Source organism: Cuculus canorus, chromosome 1 (genome assembly GCF_017976375.1).
Source record: "Cuculus canorus isolate bCucCan1 chromosome 1, bCucCan1.pri, whole genome shotgun sequence".
NCBI lineage: Eukaryota > Metazoa > Chordata > Aves > Cuculiformes > Cuculidae > Cuculus > Cuculus canorus.
In genome coordinates, this window is record NC_071401.1 from 146,535,131 (window position 1) to 146,552,863 (window position 17,733).

The 17,733-nt window shown below is 39.7% G+C and overlaps 1 protein-coding gene across 1 annotated transcript in view; it reads right to left on the reverse strand.

The window, feature by feature from the left end:
* Positions 1–17,733, reverse strand: part of POLR3B (RNA polymerase III subunit B) — an 83,255-nt gene that overhangs the window by 60,760 nt on the left and 4,762 nt on the right. Inside the window, exons 3-9 of the mRNA XM_054071006.1 lie at positions 17,446–17,502; positions 17,291–17,355; positions 16,756–16,831; positions 12,989–13,089; positions 8,876–8,967; positions 7,581–7,698; positions 6,453–6,561 (exon numbers count right to left, since the gene is read on the reverse strand). Coding sequence (XP_053926981.1) covers positions 6,453–6,561; positions 7,581–7,698; positions 8,876–8,967; positions 12,989–13,089; positions 16,756–16,831; positions 17,291–17,355; positions 17,446–17,502 — 618 coding nt within the window. The remainder of the gene's footprint in view (positions 1–6,452; positions 6,562–7,580; positions 7,699–8,875; positions 8,968–12,988; positions 13,090–16,755; positions 16,832–17,290; positions 17,356–17,445; positions 17,503–17,733) is intronic.

Here is a 17,733-nt window from a genome sequence, read left to right on the forward strand (position 1 = left end):
TTTACCTTGTTGTTTACTTGAAATTAAAAGCAGTGCAAAAGTAGCACACGCTCATAACAGTGTGAGAATACCTCATTTTAGTGCAAAGCACAGATCACGGTTCCACCATCGCAGACAGACCTGAGTGCCAAATCAAGACGCAGTTACTTCACCAGAAAAGACTGTTGCATCATAGTTTGTTCCCACTAAGTCGTCACCCCTCTCATCTCAAGGCTCTTTCAGAACCAGAATTTGCCTATGTGATATTACTGCAGTTTAGATCTCTGGTTGTCAAATATTATTATGCTTCCTCACCCTTTAAAGGTCACACGGTAGTCAAAAAAAACTCAGCAGAGAAGTTTACAAAATCATTACCTGACAGCTGGACTCATGTAAGAAAGTCTACAAAAACATGAAAGCTTCACAACAGTCATTTTCCATGTGTCTAGGACCTAACTCCTGACCAATTTAGGAACTCTAACTGGACTCATATCACTGTTGCACTTAGCTTACAGCAGAACAAAACTTTACTAAGAGAATTTTTGTGCCATTCTAGGCACATATACCAGGAATACATTTATTGAAAGCATATCAAGTGCAAGCTGGTAAGATAACATCCTGTTTCTGTCCACCGAGTTTATTTTAGGATGACAACCAGATCACAAGAATCATGTAAAAAGTGAACAAAACAAGTGGAAAAAAAGTTAGCCTGCAGTTTTACTATGCTGTCTTATCCACTAAAACCAGAAAACCACAGTAAATTAAAGAGGGTTGATAAAATAATTTCTTTTAACTTGAATTCTTTCATCAAAAGTCTGACAGCAAGATGAGAACAGGACATGTCATTATGCCTGTGTAGTGTATGTCTTTCTAGTTGAAGCCTGTAGCAGCAAACTCACTTGAGAATTCTGAATATGCATGCAGGAATAACTGGGCTCTGTCACCAAACAATATATGTTGCATTATTGGATAAGTGCAAATTAAGGGAAATCAATTTATAAGTAATGACTAAAAACTTAGGCAAACGACTGAAAAATATGTGCTGACACAACAGCCTGAAAGCAAACTCATTTATTCTCCTCTGTACTCTCAACAATCATTAGCACAGCAGCACACAAACAAATCCACCTACATGCAACGCTAACAGGACAAACAACAGGCCTGTGCTGTTATCGGATAGATTTGTAATCTTAACACTTTCTTTTTCAGTAAATTTGGTACTGATGCTGCACTTCTACCAAAAAAAAAAAGTAGCAACCAAATCCCCCGGAAGTACTCTACAATTAGCCTGCAACAGCACTAGGATAGGAACAAAATATTCCTGGGCTGCGGCTTATGTTACAGAAACACTGAGGATATGCAAAGCAAGAACGGGTCCTATAGCTGAAGTGCACATGATCCCAGGACAACGCCAAGGGAAAGGGAATTAACATAAAAGCAAAGCAGAAAATAAGATGGGGATAATTTTACAGGAGGGTGGAGGGGAAGGAGACATTGCAGAGGGATAATTTAAGAGCAGCAGCAAAAAGATAAGGAGGGAGACAGTAGCAGGCCGTTGAAGAGCATGGTTGGAAGGCCAGTAGTTAAGGCACGTAAAACAGACCAGTCAAGCAAACATTCAGAATCTCATATCATCCTCAGTATAAGTTGGAGAAAGTAGTCCAGCCAGGGTCAACCACTTCTAAGACTGTGGGAGGTTTCTGCTACCTAAAACATGTGTGTGTCTACGTGCACACACACATGTACAAATAAGAGTGTGCAGGAGAGAGTGCAAGCCCAGCTCTTTCTCCCCCAGCTTGTGTCTTAATGATGATGTCTAGGCGTTTCCATGGCACTTCCCTAGAATGTAGTTCTGCAGTCCATCAGGCTAAATTACAGAATAGAGACAGACAGATGACTGGATTAGAAAGATGTCAGGAAGTTCAAGGTTGACATCACAGACAGAATTGGTTGGAGCTTTCATAATTCAAAAGATACGAGCTATGAAACTGCAGCCATGGGAACCTGTAATTCTGCAGATCCAGTAAGACCACCATTCAGCTGTTCTTCTAGAGTTGCATCTTAACAGCTCCAAGACAAACACGTGTTTGTAAAAATGAAACTTGACCTGTTGTTCAAATCTTTTGCTGCAGGTCCTACAGCAGCTTCTTATAGCTCCCAGATAAACTAAAGATACTTCACTTAGTGGTTCCAGTCACAAAATTCAACTTTTAAGACCCCTGAGTTTCTTATAATTCTCTTCCTTCCCCAACCAGTTTTGGTACAGCGTGCAACCTTCATTTACTTCAGCTCCCAGGACTCACTCAAGTCTACTAAATCAAGATCATACATCCAAAAGAAAAATAGCCCTTACCTTAAAACAACTCTAACTCACTGCAATGTAGGGAACTCCCTGCAAAGGCAGCAGTACCACCTCACCTGTAGCCCTGATGTTTCTCAAGATAGAAAGAGCCTTAAGCACTACATAAGTATGCCACAATTCCTCTAATGCTCATTGCTACCTAAATCTGCCTGATCTCCCCCAGCAAAAGCGTGTATAGCTCATAGCTTGACATATTCAAAAAACCCACTATGCACAGTTCACACAGCCCTCTGATCTGTACACAACTGACATGCAGATAAAACAAAGACCTCTTGGGGTTGCAAGTCAACTCAGAACATCCTAAGTATCATTCCAGTTGCATGTGTACATTAACTAATGAAGTGGTGTTACACAGTAAGCAGGAAGCAAATTAGTTGTGTCTGTTTCCCATTACAAGGCAATTCACAGCCCCTTAACAACCTCAACAAATAAATTCTTCAGAAGCAAATCTCTCCAATTTATAGCACTACTTCAATCCAAAAACTGCATTTACATATATAGGGGCCGCACAAATGCCCCAGTCACTTTCAAGAACAAATGTTAGGGGAAAAGTGTTTAAGCTTGCACAGAAACAATGCATTAACTCCCCCACATCTGAAGAACAGACACTTCAAGCCTGTCCTAGAATATGCCAAGAACATGCATTTTTTACCCTATCAAATTCCAATTAGCTGAGGTCAATGTGTTGAACTTCACAAAACTGCAACTTACACGTGTTCAGCACAACTAGTTGTTAAATCTCTGAACGTGCCAGTTGCAAAGGTCCTTACAGGTTTGGGTGGCAGAATAGCAAAAGAGCAGAACAGGTCATTTGGGCTGGCCATTTAGAAAAGACTATGGGTGAGGATGAACTGCAAGGCAGATGCTCTCTTTAGGGTGATACTACACAGCTCATTCTCTCCATGTACCCAGATCAAGGGACCTTTAGACCCACAGTACTAGTCCCACCCCTCCCCACAACCCTCACACCTGGGTACCCTTCCTCTTGATCAAAGAAAAGAAAAGACTAGGAATACTGTACGTTCAAGTCTTCCCCTAGCATGTAGCTAAGATGTGTCCATGCCTCAAGCCTGAAACATAAAAGTGCTCTTAGATTTGATTTGGAGGGAGCTCTGTATGAGTTTAGGTCTCACATCCATCAGAGGGCAGTAGTTGGAATGGTCTCTACTTCACAGACCTTGCTTTAGATGAATATGTATGTGTATGGGACATTACCATGCCTTCACTTTACAGTTGCAGTAGCTTTAAATCCAAGTTAGATCACAGGTTTCCAAAACCTGCTTGGATTTCTATAAAGCTACAGTGACTTATGTACTTGATCTACACCTTAAGTTATTAAAGCTATTTAATGCTTTGGGAATAGAATGACAATTCAAAATTGCCCAGCTTTCTCCTACTGACTCTTACAGCCCATGACACAACTGTCCGCTGTAGCTGGCCTGTGTACTGGATAGCAGTCCTCTCCTAATTACTAGCCATTTTCTTAGTCAAAACACAAAGGTCTGTGGAACTTGGTTGCAGCCTGGATGTTAGTCTGTGAGGAAATGCACAGTAACAGATTTTTGTCAGTCTTCTCAGTTCATTTTTTAATCAGAAATTGTACAAGTAAAAATTTAGAATGTGAAGGCAATCAAAACTTCAGACTTTAGATTGTCTGTACAGCTCAACTTTGCCCCTTGCAGATGTGTATCTCCACATTACAAGAAGTAGAACACTTACTAGTAATGAGAAAGAACTATGCTCCATGCCCAAAGCTTATATCTCAGTAGAAAGGAATTATTCTCCTTGCTTTTCCAACAAATCTCCTCTGTATAATGCTGCCACGTGAGAGAGCTGAGGCTACACGGGGATCTCTAAGCCAAGGATTTTCCAGTTTCAATGCTACAGCGTCTGTAACCTTGCTTCTAGTAGATATTACAACAAAGTAATATCACATTACAGCAATGCCCAAGAAAGATCAGAGGCTGGTGCTTGCCTAAGAATTAATTGAAAAGACAACCTGGGATTTTCAGTTTCCAGCTGGAGACTCATCAAAAGTGGACAGAAGATCCCAGACATTCACATGTCATTAAAGGTAAGGAAAATAACCACTTACAAGTACAGTCAAGTGCTGGTTAAGAATGGAATACTCAGAATAGTTAAAATGGGCGCAGCGAATTTGCTACTGGATTAAATCACTATAAAACTTTGAAAAGTTATACTGCCAAGAGCTTCTGACAACTATTACCCCTTGTTCATTAAACAAATGAAAAATCATGCAACATTAACTAAAATATAAAAGATACACAAAGGCAGGGGGATAATTATAGCATTGTCAGAAGGTAATCAAATTGTATAATGCTGCTTAAAAAAAACCTGACAATCACCTCCTCAGACTTAATAATCCACAGCAGTTACTCTTCTGTGAGCAGGTATTTATCTATACCAGCAGGGGGTGACAAAATGTAATAAAGGTCTGTAAGTGAAGGTGGAATCCAGCTGTTTGGTACTGGAGCAAATGGATTAACAGCCACATTAACACTTTCCTGCAACAGAAAAGTTGTGAACTTAATCCTGACACTTTAATGTGCATTTCTGTCCACAAATAATTTCTCAACCTCTCAAGTCTAAATCTAATTATTAAACTATTTTGTAGTACCAAAAAACCTGATTCTCAGAACTTTCAATCAGCCAAAGAGCTGTGGTAATACAGAAAGTCCGTACTTGCAATGCCAACAAATCAGCACTGCTGGAAGAAACTCTTTGGATGCTGTGAGCAAGTGCTGCCCTCTCCTGGCAATTTATTTCCTTAAGCAATTATCTCCCCAAACCTTCCGTTCTGTAAACCATAACAGAGGAGACAAAAAGAGAGCTATAGGATTTACTTCTATTGGTCACTAGATCTAGAGGCATTTTTGTGACTTAGGCCACTTTCCCTATGAACAGCGCCTCCAAGTCTGCTGCCCAATTTCTGTGCCCAAAACACAGAGTGCACAAGGCTGCAAACCCCCTGGCAGCAGTGAAGCCTACAGAAGAGGAAGGAGCTACCAGGGCTACAGCTGTTGGCAGGACAGGTCCTAGCCTAAGGCCTGGCCATGCCCTGTTGTCTTCTCCAGCAGCTGGACAGTCCATGTCCATACACCACCTTTACTGGCTGTAGCCCATGTGTTTGATACCACAGATGGGATACCAGCCTGCTTCCAGTCCTGTTGGACAGCTGGGGAAAAGTCATCATTACACCTTCAGACATGTGCACTCTTGACTGAATTAAAATGACAGCAGCAGAGGGTGAAGGAAAGCAGCTCTTGCAGATGCTGTCACCAGCTCATCCATCAGGGCAAATACTCCCCAATTCTTGCCCAGAATCAGAGGTGGATGCCTCTCACAGCCCTCAGTCAGTCCTACCAGAGATCACTTCAAAGCTACAATGCCTCACCCAGGCATTCACTGCACTGAAAATGATACTGGTGAGTGTGTCCACATCAGGCACAGTCTCTGCAGTATCCCGAGACTGAGGTGGAGTTCATTCTCAGCGAAAGGAAGTAAACTGTCACGAAATAAAAGCCACTCTAGTAACCTTAAAGGATTTAGGAATAGGTCTAAGAATTGCAACTTCCCCAAAGGCTATCAGTTTTGTTTACAGTTATGACTGGAAGTCATGAATAATGAGCTCACGGCTATGTCATGTCTGTGGATCTGCTACAAAAGGTGTGGAGCTACTCAGCAGCCCATGAGTTGGAGGTGGTACAGGGGGGGCCAAAACCAGAAGTGAAGACCCTGAACACAAGCTTGCAACACAGCTCATGACAAAAGAAATCAAAACCTTTCTGACTTTCTGCAGCAACAGGGGCACAGGCAGCAGGGCAGAGTGACCTTACAGTGCAGCAAGGGGGTGGCAGTATTTGGCTTGGCACAGCAGTATTCTCATTGCAGAAAAATGCAGTGCTTTTTCTCCTTTTTACCATACAGTAAAGATGATTTCCCAGAGGAAAAAAGCTCGCATTCTCTAAGCCCTGCTATGCCCTTCTATAGGTGGTCCTTCTGAGAGCTGCTGTCGATCTTCGTTCTTGAGCTACAGCACAGCCTTTTTTTATTTTTTTCATTTTACTTTCCAAACCAACAGTTGTATTACCTTAAATATGATAGCAATGGGAATATCTTCTGACAGAGTGTTGTGCCTCAGGTAAAATCTCCCTTGTTTCACAACCATATTTGTTCTGCTCTTCTTCTCATGAGTGGAACTAAAGTGAGAAAAAGAAAATATTATGTCCAAAAGAAAGTTTGAGCTGACACTCCTAGAATTTTCTGTATAAAACTTGGCAAGCTTGAGCAATCTTTCAGCTTAACTAATCTCACTTCCTCCTCTCCTAAAAATTACAAAGAAACAGCCAGACATCACCCTGTAGCACCAAGGAAATAGGGTATTGCCATCTGTAATGGGGAAGGTCAATACTCGACTTCAGCAAGTAGAAGTCTGTACTTTTCAAAATCATCTTTGCATGCTTTTATCATCAACCTGGATGCAACCCACACAGTCAAACTGTGCACAAGTACTGTGGTAACATATTACTGAGATATCCACACTGTGTTGCGTGTTTATTCTCATCTAGGCTTACTGTGGAACAGTAAAGGAGCTAGGAGAGACACATGAGAGGCCTCTGGAGAAGAAACAACAGCCCTCACCCTGAACAGTGACAAGCATCATATCATAACAGCATGCTGCTTAAAAACAAACCAAAAGGCAAACAATACATAAATGAAACTCAGTCAAAGAGGAAAGGTCAAATTTAGACCACCTTGTCATTTTCAACAATTTCTGTAGCACAAAAATGTAATTTTTGTTTCCTTTTCAATTGCCTATAAAAGCTTTTACATCAATTCAATTTAGAGAGTCAGGCAAAAGGTTGCATCCTATTTCTACCACAGTAACTTTATATTACTTGCTACAAAATGAGACCAAATATCATGAAATAGGAAGTGCACTTTGTTATGCTGAAAATCAGAACTTGCATTTTTCTAGTCTGGGATGAAGAACATAAGCAACTCCCACTGATTTTTGTGGGAATACTGTACTAACTGATTTTGGGACTGATGTTTGAGCATACAGGATGACAGTAGCAAGAGTGGGGTAGTGAATGCCTACAGCTTTTTCCTGTTTAACTTTACTAGGAAGAAAACTACACAGCTTACCTGAACTACAGCAATGAACTTTTAAAGCTTTGGTTTTATCTCCTTTAAGTATTGCAGGCATTAACCATACCTGGTAACGGAAGCGCCAACTGTGCCTTTTCTATCAGCTTCCACAATGATTCTGTTTTTGGATAACTGCTCTTGAATAAGAATGACTTTCTCAACACCTTTAACGATGAAATAGCCACCTATTCAACAGAAAAGATAGATTTTGCATGTCAGCACATTTGCACCTGACTCATGTCCTTCGATATGACTTTGAATATAAATTATTAGAAAGTAAACAGGAAGTACACAAAAGACAAAACGGAACAGTAAATTCTCCCTTAAAACAGTAAAGAATAAACTCTGCGTGGAACCAGGATAACTACAAAATTGTTCCACTAGACTACACTGAACTGTTGCTAGGCTCACACACACTATTCAGGATCTAAGACTTTATTTGGGAAGTACTTGGACAGCAAGAACTGAAAGGCAGATCAAAACCTGCAAAGTTGTAAAACCCCCCAAACCTGTAAGGTAACCATACTTAAAAGATGTTTCAGAATTGTTAGTTCTACAAATTAGGTAAAAATACTGCCTGTCAGAGGAATGTAACATAAAAAAAGCAAAAAAAAAAAAGAGAACTGGTCATTTCAGATGCCTGGTATCAAATAAAGAAAATAAATCTTCTGTAATTACCAACTTGCTCTCTCCAGCGCTCCAGGGAGAAATTTCTTTTGTATTACTTTTAAAAATGTCTTTTAATGGCCTTGTTGTATCTAAGACAATATAAAGAATCTGTAAATGAGCCATGTTAGATTGGTCTTTTAAACTGTAGCAATCTCTTAATGCTCTTCCAGCACAGCATGTCATGTTTTGCCATCATAAGCAAGCACAGCACAGGTCCAGTGCAGGCTTGAAAGGCAGCAGACAAAAAACAAAGAATTTGCTTGTTAGAACACTTCACCTCCTCTCTACATTTCAAATGTTATCATGTAACACTTTATCCATGCCTCATAAAAGGCAGCAAATGAGACTTCCCACTCAAGAGTTAGGCTCTCCTCTGATCCACTTCATTTTCATGAGTGAACTCTGTCTCTATTCCCACATAACACATCACTGTACATAATAGTATATTTCAAAATTTTAGTGTACTGTTTCTGTGGTTGAAAACTCTGTCTGCAAATACAAAGATTCTATGCTATCAACTACTTCTTAGTATTTTCAAAAGCCTGTCAATTTCTTTTAGTTACAAGCATACACTTGAGAAGCTCCCACAAGGACTTGACAGTGTCAGGAAAAACACCAATGGGACATTTGTTTACTGAAAAATATTATAACTAAAAGCACAGGTGGAAAAAAAAACCATGAGTGCAAATGTACCTGGATCTAAAGGACACTCATTCAGTTTGGCAAATTCTGCTGGAGTTTTCCCAGTAAGAACACAATTGGAGCTACGCAGCATTATAGGCATTCTGCAAGAAAACCAGTTGTACCTTTATTTTAGATTCAGACAGAAAAACATTAATAGTCAAATTCAGAGCAAAAACCATGCTGAACAAACTGGAGAAAACACATTTAAGGTAATTAGAACACATTGCTTTAATCCCACCTTATTTCATTGAATATGTAGTTTGAAGAGAGAGATTTCAAAATGGACATCTACTGGCAGGAACTGGAGACTCCTATTTAACTTTTATGCAGCAGGGATCCATAACAAGCACAGTCACAGAATCCAGAATCACTAGGTTGGAAAAGACCTCCAGGATCAAGTCCAACCATTCAACCACTAAGCCGTGTCCCTGAGTATCTCACCTACCTCCAGGGATGGGGACTCAACCACCTCCCTGGGCACCCTCTACCAGTGCCCGATGACCCTTTCCATGAAAATTTTTTTTCTGATGTCAAGCCTGAACCTTCCCTGGCGCAGCTTGAGGCCATTCCCCCTTGTCCTGTCCCCTGTCACCTGGGAGAAGAGGCCAGCTCCTTACAGGTAGTTGTAGAGAGCAATAAGGTCTCCCCTCAGCCTCCTCTTTTCCAGGCTAAACAACCCCAGTTCCCTCAGCTGCTCCTCATAAAACTTGTTCTCCAGGCCCTTTACCAGCTTTGTCAGCAAGGCTGAGGATTACTGACGTCCCCAAAACCAGTAGAGTCTGCACTGACTAACATGCTTTACAGATCCACTGCTGCCAGTTTTAATCAGAAAAAGATGCTTCAGATCTGATTTCCCACAGAACAACCACATCTTAGGGTGGCAGACAGATAGTGCCTCTAGTACACAACCCAGGCATGAAGTTTCCCCAGTTATAGCTCTGATTTCTCTGGTGTCGTAGCACGGAAGCCTGCAGCAAGCATTTTTTGAAGCAACACGAAGTAGTGGAAAAATAGTCCAAGAAATTAAAAACAAATTCTATGCTTAGGGAGCAAAAGAAAAAAAAAGAGAAACTAAAGATGCACAGATATACTGGATGTAAGGCAAAACTTCTTCACCATGAAGCAGTGGAACAAGCTGCATGGGAAGCTGGGGAGTCTCCAGCCACGGAGGTCTTCAAGACCTGACAGGATAAGCAACCCTGTCTGATGATATAGCTGACCCCATTTTGAGCGCAAGGTTTTACTGGAGACCTCCTGAGGTCTCTTCTGACCTGAAGTATTCTATCACCCTGTGATGAAGTCAGGAAATGCTCATGTTTATTTGGTTTTGTGTGTTTACACTGCATTCTTATCAAGAATTTGGCTTATTCATCAAATAGCACTGCTTTTGCAGTGATTATTAAAACCAGCACTTTTATAGTCAGCTTCATAACGTACCTTTCCACTCTTTTTCATTAAAATTTTTGAAAGGGAACACATTTTACTTCCAAAGAACAAGCTGCTTTTTGCACAAGATAAAAACAGTTTATCACTACATCTACCAGAAGACCTCCACGCCCTTTACCGTCTTCTACAAATAAGTGGACTTCAGATCCAGTTTACAGAATTTTACTCCTTGGTGGAGAGTGTAAGAGCTATGTTCCAGGTGCTTGCTAAGACATGTTTTGACAAATTTTATCTATCGCAACCTCAAAGATACTCCATGAAAAACTGAGATTAGACAGCTCTTGATAATGGAGTTGTATTTCTTTTATTCAAATTTTATCAATTATTTTAATTTCTTGGCCATTGCCATGTTCTTATATCTGAAAAGAAAACTAATGAACTCAAAATTCTCTATTTTTTAAGAGGATAAAAAGCTATCTTGTCATTGCAGTGCTCTACGCAGATAACCTTCAGTCACTTCACTGAGAAAGCGTTTCCTAGAGATAAGAAGCTTCATAGACAATCACAACCTTATACCACACACACTATAAGCCTTCTGCACTCACTGTTCATATCAGAAACAGTAACCAGTTGGCAAAAGGAAACTCAAAATGGGAGTATGTAAAAACAATCACTGAAAACTCCAGTGGAACAGATGTCACCAAGTATTTTTTATTTCACTTCAATAATAAAACATTTTGCAGCTAACATAAAAGACTATAGTGACTCATTTTCCTTTTGAGAACAGAATCTAATTTTTTAAATACAAGTTATTAGGAAGAATAGGAAGAAAATAAAAAGTTATTGAATTTCTGTGCATAAAGACACAGAAAATGGGTACACTAATTCAGAATGCTATTAAGCATTTAAAAGAAATTTTCCTTTTTAAAGAGACAAAGATATTCCCCTGGGATTTTTTTGTTTCTAACACACACAGGTTATCAGCGACTCTGCCAAACAACAGAAATATGAGGGGAAAGAACATCCAGCTTTCCTGTCCCAGTCTGAACCACACGTCAAACAAAAGCACCATTTATACTCACCTGGCAAAAGGAAACCAGGATAATTCTAGTGATAGATGAGAAAAACTATTTCCCGTGAAAATAATAAGCTGGATATTAAGAGTTTTTAACAGCAAAAAGACCTTTCACACATATGCCACTGAAATCAGTTGGATGACATAACTTTACTTTTTAATCAAGAATATTTACTTTTTCTGCCATGCTCTCACTTCACAGGAGACAGAGATGAATTTACAGGAACAGGCTTTAGTGTAAGACGCAACACACTAGTGCTATGCAGCAATTTAGCCATTTCCAGTAAATTATGGATGCTTTACAAGTTGTCTTCACCCAATTTTTTTTTTTTTTTTTTTTAGAGAGAAGTAAAGAAACGCCTAGTTTTTGTTGTGCTTCTTTTAGCTATAACTTATCCTTTAAAGTACTATCTTTTGTACACAAACTGATAAATTTTTTGGTGAAAATGCACATTCCCTTGAACTTCTTTCTTTGCTTATAGCATGCACCATGAAATAATTAAAAAGAATTAAATTTAGAAGAACTTTTAATTTTTTTCTTTTCTTAAGGAATTACTTGGAATAATGAACTGTTACAACTAGCTTGGCTTTGTAAATGCATTGCCACATCTCATGTTCTATTGACAGAGTTAGAATATATTTATTTATTTATCTAATAGAAAAACTTAAAACGTCACTAACTCCTTAAGAATCTATCTTCTCTTTCCTGCCGGTATCCTGCCCTTGGTGAGATGCACGGTCACACAGCGGACAATCTCAGTAAGGCATTGACCCTTAAAGCTAGCAGGGTTGGTCTCTAAGAAACCTTGTCTACAAAAGGTACTGGAACCTGGACCAGGGTGCCCAGAGAGGCGGCAGATGCCCCATCCGTGGGAACATTGAAGGTCAGATTGGGTAGGACTCTAAGCAACCTGATCTAACCGAAGACGCCCCTGCTCACTGCAGAGGGGGTGGACTAGATGACCTTCATGGTCCCTTCCAATCCAAATCATCTATGACTCTATGATCCACACAGCTTTAAAATAGAATTTTGCTTTCAATAAATGCTAGGATTGCCAGGTGTTTGGCCTTGGGAAGGTTAAGAAATTGTTTCTCTCCCTAAGGCAAATTATTTTTTCTTTTAAAAACTAAAATGACCTTCACAATATTAATAACCTTAACTCATTTGACAGCCTTTAGGAAAAAAAAAACAGTAAAAAACCCTCAACATTTCTGCACAATGCTCAGCCTTGGCTCTAAAATGAGTCAGTTTTAAAGGAGAGCTTAACTTTGTACAGAAGAACTAATACTTGCTTTTACCATCCACCTTCCACAGATGTATCTCTACATATCATGTACGGAAGACTTAAGTAATTTTGCAATGACCCGACTTGCAGCTCTAGCATTCTTTCACATATTTCCCTCTTTGATTTTGTGCCAATATAAACATAGACAACATCCATCCTCCTTTGGTAGAAGACAGATTTCCAGCTTTTGCAAAAGAAGATCTTGTAACAGAACTTCACAATCTCATCCTGTACAGCTGTTCATCAAGATTTGCCTCCTCACTTTTTCTTTTAACAAGGAAGCATGGCTAGTCTACATTAATTTGCAGTAAAAACTCTTCCCAATACAGCGGCAAACGAAAACTAATATGAGAAGCTCGATGTATGGTATGTTACCTGCCAATGGGTAATGCATTGCGTATGATCCTCTGGCTACCTCGTGTATATTCAATGTCCACTGTAATCGGGGCAGAATAAGTCATGTCTCTCAGTCGGCACTAAAAGGAGAAGAGTCCAATGGTTAGATGTTGGCTTACAAGATGAAGAGTCTCTCTTAAAATATCTCATGTTTGCCCTGTTTCCTGTGAGTGCTCACAAAGAAATTGAGCAAAGTGAAGCTTGACCAAGCTCTTCACGGTACTTGGACTGTGTTTGACAGATTCTCCTGTTTAAGGCAAAACAAATAAAACCCCCTCAAATACAATTAATGTGATGTCTCAAAAGCAGCCAGTGGATCTATGTCTTCAGAGGACAGCACTGCAACGCAGAACTTCTAAACTGTTTAAATAAACTTTCAGGTCTAATCAGCAGAGCTGACAATATGCCAAAGGCTCTGAGAGCAGTGCTCAGCTCAGGGACATTTCCATATAAAGACTCAAAACAGCTGAAGAGTTGTGCTGACATATGAAGACTGATAGAAGGGAAACACACAAGACTAAGAGGGACGCTGTGCTACCTTAATCACTAGAATGAGCAAATCTCATTGCATAGTACCTTTTCTGAAGAAGGAAGGCTCACTACAGTATCACTTCCTGTAAAGATTTCCAGAATTTGTCTGCAAATTCCTCAGACAGCAAGAGAGCAGGATATACAGATCTAGGACATTACATAGCCTAAAGCTCAATAATTTCTAATACAATTTTCCCAATCTGCTCTCCTCAACCTAGGACTATAGGACTCCGTTGCTGGCCCTTAAGGTATCTTCAAGCAAGACAAGGTTTATTGCATATGCTGAATACAACAGGGCCACTTACAGCAGGTCATTTGTGACTTCACTGAGCTTTTTATACCTTTGAGCTCCAGGATTACAGGCATATCAGTATTCAGACCTGTACATTTATGGTTCTATAGCCTTTCAGTGCATTGGCTACGCACCAATAAAAGGCAATTAAGATCGTGCTGTGCACTGAAGATGTAACTGTATTGAAAAATATGCCTCAAGAATCATTGCAAACTGTACACTCTTCCTCTCCACATTAAAAAATAAACCACTTCCCTAGTAATAAAAAAGCTATGTGCACTAGCAGTTTTCAAGCTGTGACTTGTAAGGAAACTAGGTCTCACTGTGTTCACAGCAACCTCATTGAATTTAAAAGTAACTGAGAATATTTCCACAGTTGATGAAACTCCCATAAGGACTGCATGAGAAGGAGAAGTGGACAGCTTCATTAGCATTATGTGGTGAAAAAAAAGCTTTGGGATTCTTTGTCTGTGCTTTGTCCTCACTAGACACAGATATAAAATAAGAATTACACAGTGTAATATTCATAGAATCACAGAATAGTTTGGGTTGGAAGGGACCTTAAAGATCATCTAGATCCAAGCCCCCTGCCATGGGCAGGGACACGTCCCATTAGATCAGGGACACCTCTCACTAGATCAGGCTGCCCAAGGCCTCGTCCCACATGGCCTTGGACACCTCCAGGGATGGGGCAGCCACAGCTTCCCTGGGCAACCTGTGCCAGTGCCTCACCACTCTCATGGTGAAGAAATTCTTCCTAATGTCCAGTCCAAATCTGCCCCTCTCCAGTTTATACCTGTTCCCCCTCATTCTATCACTGTTTGTGAACAGTCCCTCCTCAGCTTTCTTGTAGCCCCTTTAGGTACTGGAAGGTCGCTATAAGATCTCCTCTGAGCCTTCTCTTCTCCAGGCTGAACAACCCCAGTTCTCTCAGTCTGTCCTTGTATGTTGTCTCAGTCTGTCCTCGTATGGAAGGTGCTCCAGCCTTCTGATCATCCTTGTAGTCCTCACTTCCAGCACTTGTATTTTTGTATCAACTCCTTGAGTTAACATATCCTTACATTAGACACCCAGAGGGAAAAGACAGGCATGACTGGGTCTTCAAGGAAACCAAGGACATGAAGTCTCCCAAATTTCATTGAAAATAGGTAAAATACTCAGATCCCTAGGAAAACCTGATCATTTTAGTTGTCTTTGGCACGGAATTTTACAAGCCCAACAGAGAAATGTAGTTACATACTCATAAGTAGCCAATCTTTTTGTTTTGGTTGCATGGTTTTTAAACTGCACCACAGCGTGGACCTGATCAGCATTCTATTTAAGAAAAAAACTGTGGCCTTCACATGTGCCTAACACACTGAAAAAAGAAATTATGCATTAACATTAAGCATCAATGAGGATGTACCTGAGATGCAAGAATAGGTTATTCTAAATTCAGGGTCAAGATGCTCTACAAAGCATTTATTTCCCCCTCTTCTGCATGTTGGTAATAAAGTAAACACTTTTGTACTTTAGTTATAACGTAAGCAAGCATTTTAATACCCAGATTCCTGCAGATGAGTTGTTGGCCACAAACCTTTTGTTGCATGAAGTTTCACTCATACGTAAAAGATCTTTCCTGCTGTATTTTGTGTGCATTCATATCTGCTGATTTAACATTAGCTACACATTTGTGAGATCCATGACCTGTTCCATATTACATTTAATTGCACTGTTTGATGGCTGAGTTATTGTCCTTAATCAAAATCTTCCCATCAAACTAAACGAGATTTGAGTCAGGTCACTGCAGGGAGAATCATGGCCATGCGCAAGAGGCAGCCCTAGATGGCTTTCTTAAAAGAATTTCTCCAAAGCACAGAATGTATTTCATGATAAGACTCTAAAGCATGCCCTATACATTATATGAAAAAAAACCACCCAATCCACTTCAAGTATGATGTTTATACAGCAAGGTAAAAAACATCTGACATGTGAACTGATTTATTAGGTTGACAACAGGCTGTATGTAGGTAAAGGAGTGCAAGTTCCAAGCTCAGTTTCTGTCCTAAAGCCAAAAAGAGGTTGTCAGTGCCTCTATTCCACTGGCATAAATCTCAAAGCACAGCAGCAGGAGAGGAATACTTTGTTCCCAAGCAATCTCTGAAGGGAACTGAACAGCTTTAGAAACCTGGAAGCAATCCTAAAAAGTCCCAACCTTAGTTTATGGCTTGCTTGTACTTACACAAGCTACTTTATATCCTTATATATATTTGGCCCAAACCAACACACTCTGTAATATCAGTCACAGCAGCATTTGCTCTCCAATATGCATATTTATTCCAGAAGTACACAATCTATTTGCAACCTACGTGCTTACAGCAATGCAAAGCAGTTATGTATGCTCCCCACAAGGCTAACACTCTTCTACAGTTTCTTATAATTTTATCAACTTTCATCTGCTTCTGCCCAAACTTTTCATGTTTGCTCTCGGACTACGAGTAAAAAAAATCAGGATACATTCCCAAAGAAGATCATGAGGGAAAGGGAGACTGAAGTGACCTATGGAGCAGACAGCAGCAAGGGTAATATTAAAAAGAAGGTAATAAAAACATCAAAGAGCCATAAATTGTACTGAGGACTTCAGCTCTGTGGCAAGGATAGTGACAAGATTAAGCAAAAGAAGTGCTTTTCACTAGTTTCATGGGAACACATCCAATACAGCTACCATGAAACACCGAATACAGCTACTCACATGTCAGAAAAAAATAAAAAATAAACAAAATAAAATTCATGTCTAAACATCTGAGGCTTCTTTCTGCAGTGATGGTGGCATGCACTGAATCACCTAATGTAGCATGCATGTACTCAAAATGAAGCTACATGCAGCTACTCCACAAGACATTCCCAAGATCAAACAAAACAACACAGATACAGACATTAATACCTCATGAGGTGATACAGGTCGTGTCACATTGAAGCTTTCATCCACATCTGGAGTACCCACATAGATATTGAGGTACCTGTAACACAAACAGTTCCAAAATGAGCAATGAGCCAAATGTTTTTCAGACAACCTGAAGGAAGCAGAATTCTATATATACTGAAAAATGAAGTTTGACAAATCTAGACAGATTAGTAACGAGCAATGATTCTTCCCAAAGTAACTCACTGCATTTGAGGTGTTCAAGTTAGTTAAAATTTAAACTGCACATGCAATAAACCCCAAGTTACACCCAAGATTACTAAATCACAGAAAAAATGGTGATACAAGGTATTGCTAATAGCTGGTTATTAAGTCTGCTTCATGTGAATATTCTTCAAATCTTCTCATCTTTCAATGGTCCAAATAAGAGATAAGTCATGAAAAATAATCTCCTGATTTATACCCACACATGTGCCTATAAACATTTAATAGCCAGTAACAAGCCCATGAGATAGTACACATTCTAATACTAATATGGAAATAATTTCATACTTACTTCAAGTACCACATTGGATCAGCATCACTTGTAACTTTTTCATTTGCCTTCATGATTTTCTTTATCTGGAGGGAAAAAAAATCATAAAATAAGATAGAACCATGTGCCTTTTTTCGAGTACTAAGAGCCACTCTCTTCCCACCAAGAAAGCATACCTCTACATTGATGAAATAGTTGAATGAGTCTATGTGCTGCTTCACAAGTCCTTTCACCTGGAAAAAACATGCAAGCAGCAAATAAAATTAGCTTCACTAACATTAATCACACAAGGCAGAAATCAAGATACAAGCATTTACAAGTACTTTTGGATCTGTGCTAAATTCTTTCAGTTGACAAACTTCACAAAGTGCCTGGATGATCAGTCTGGTTCTACACTCTACATTTCCAGGTCCACACTGGAACTGTCATTGTTCCAAGTCAGAAAAATACTTCGGTAACCATAG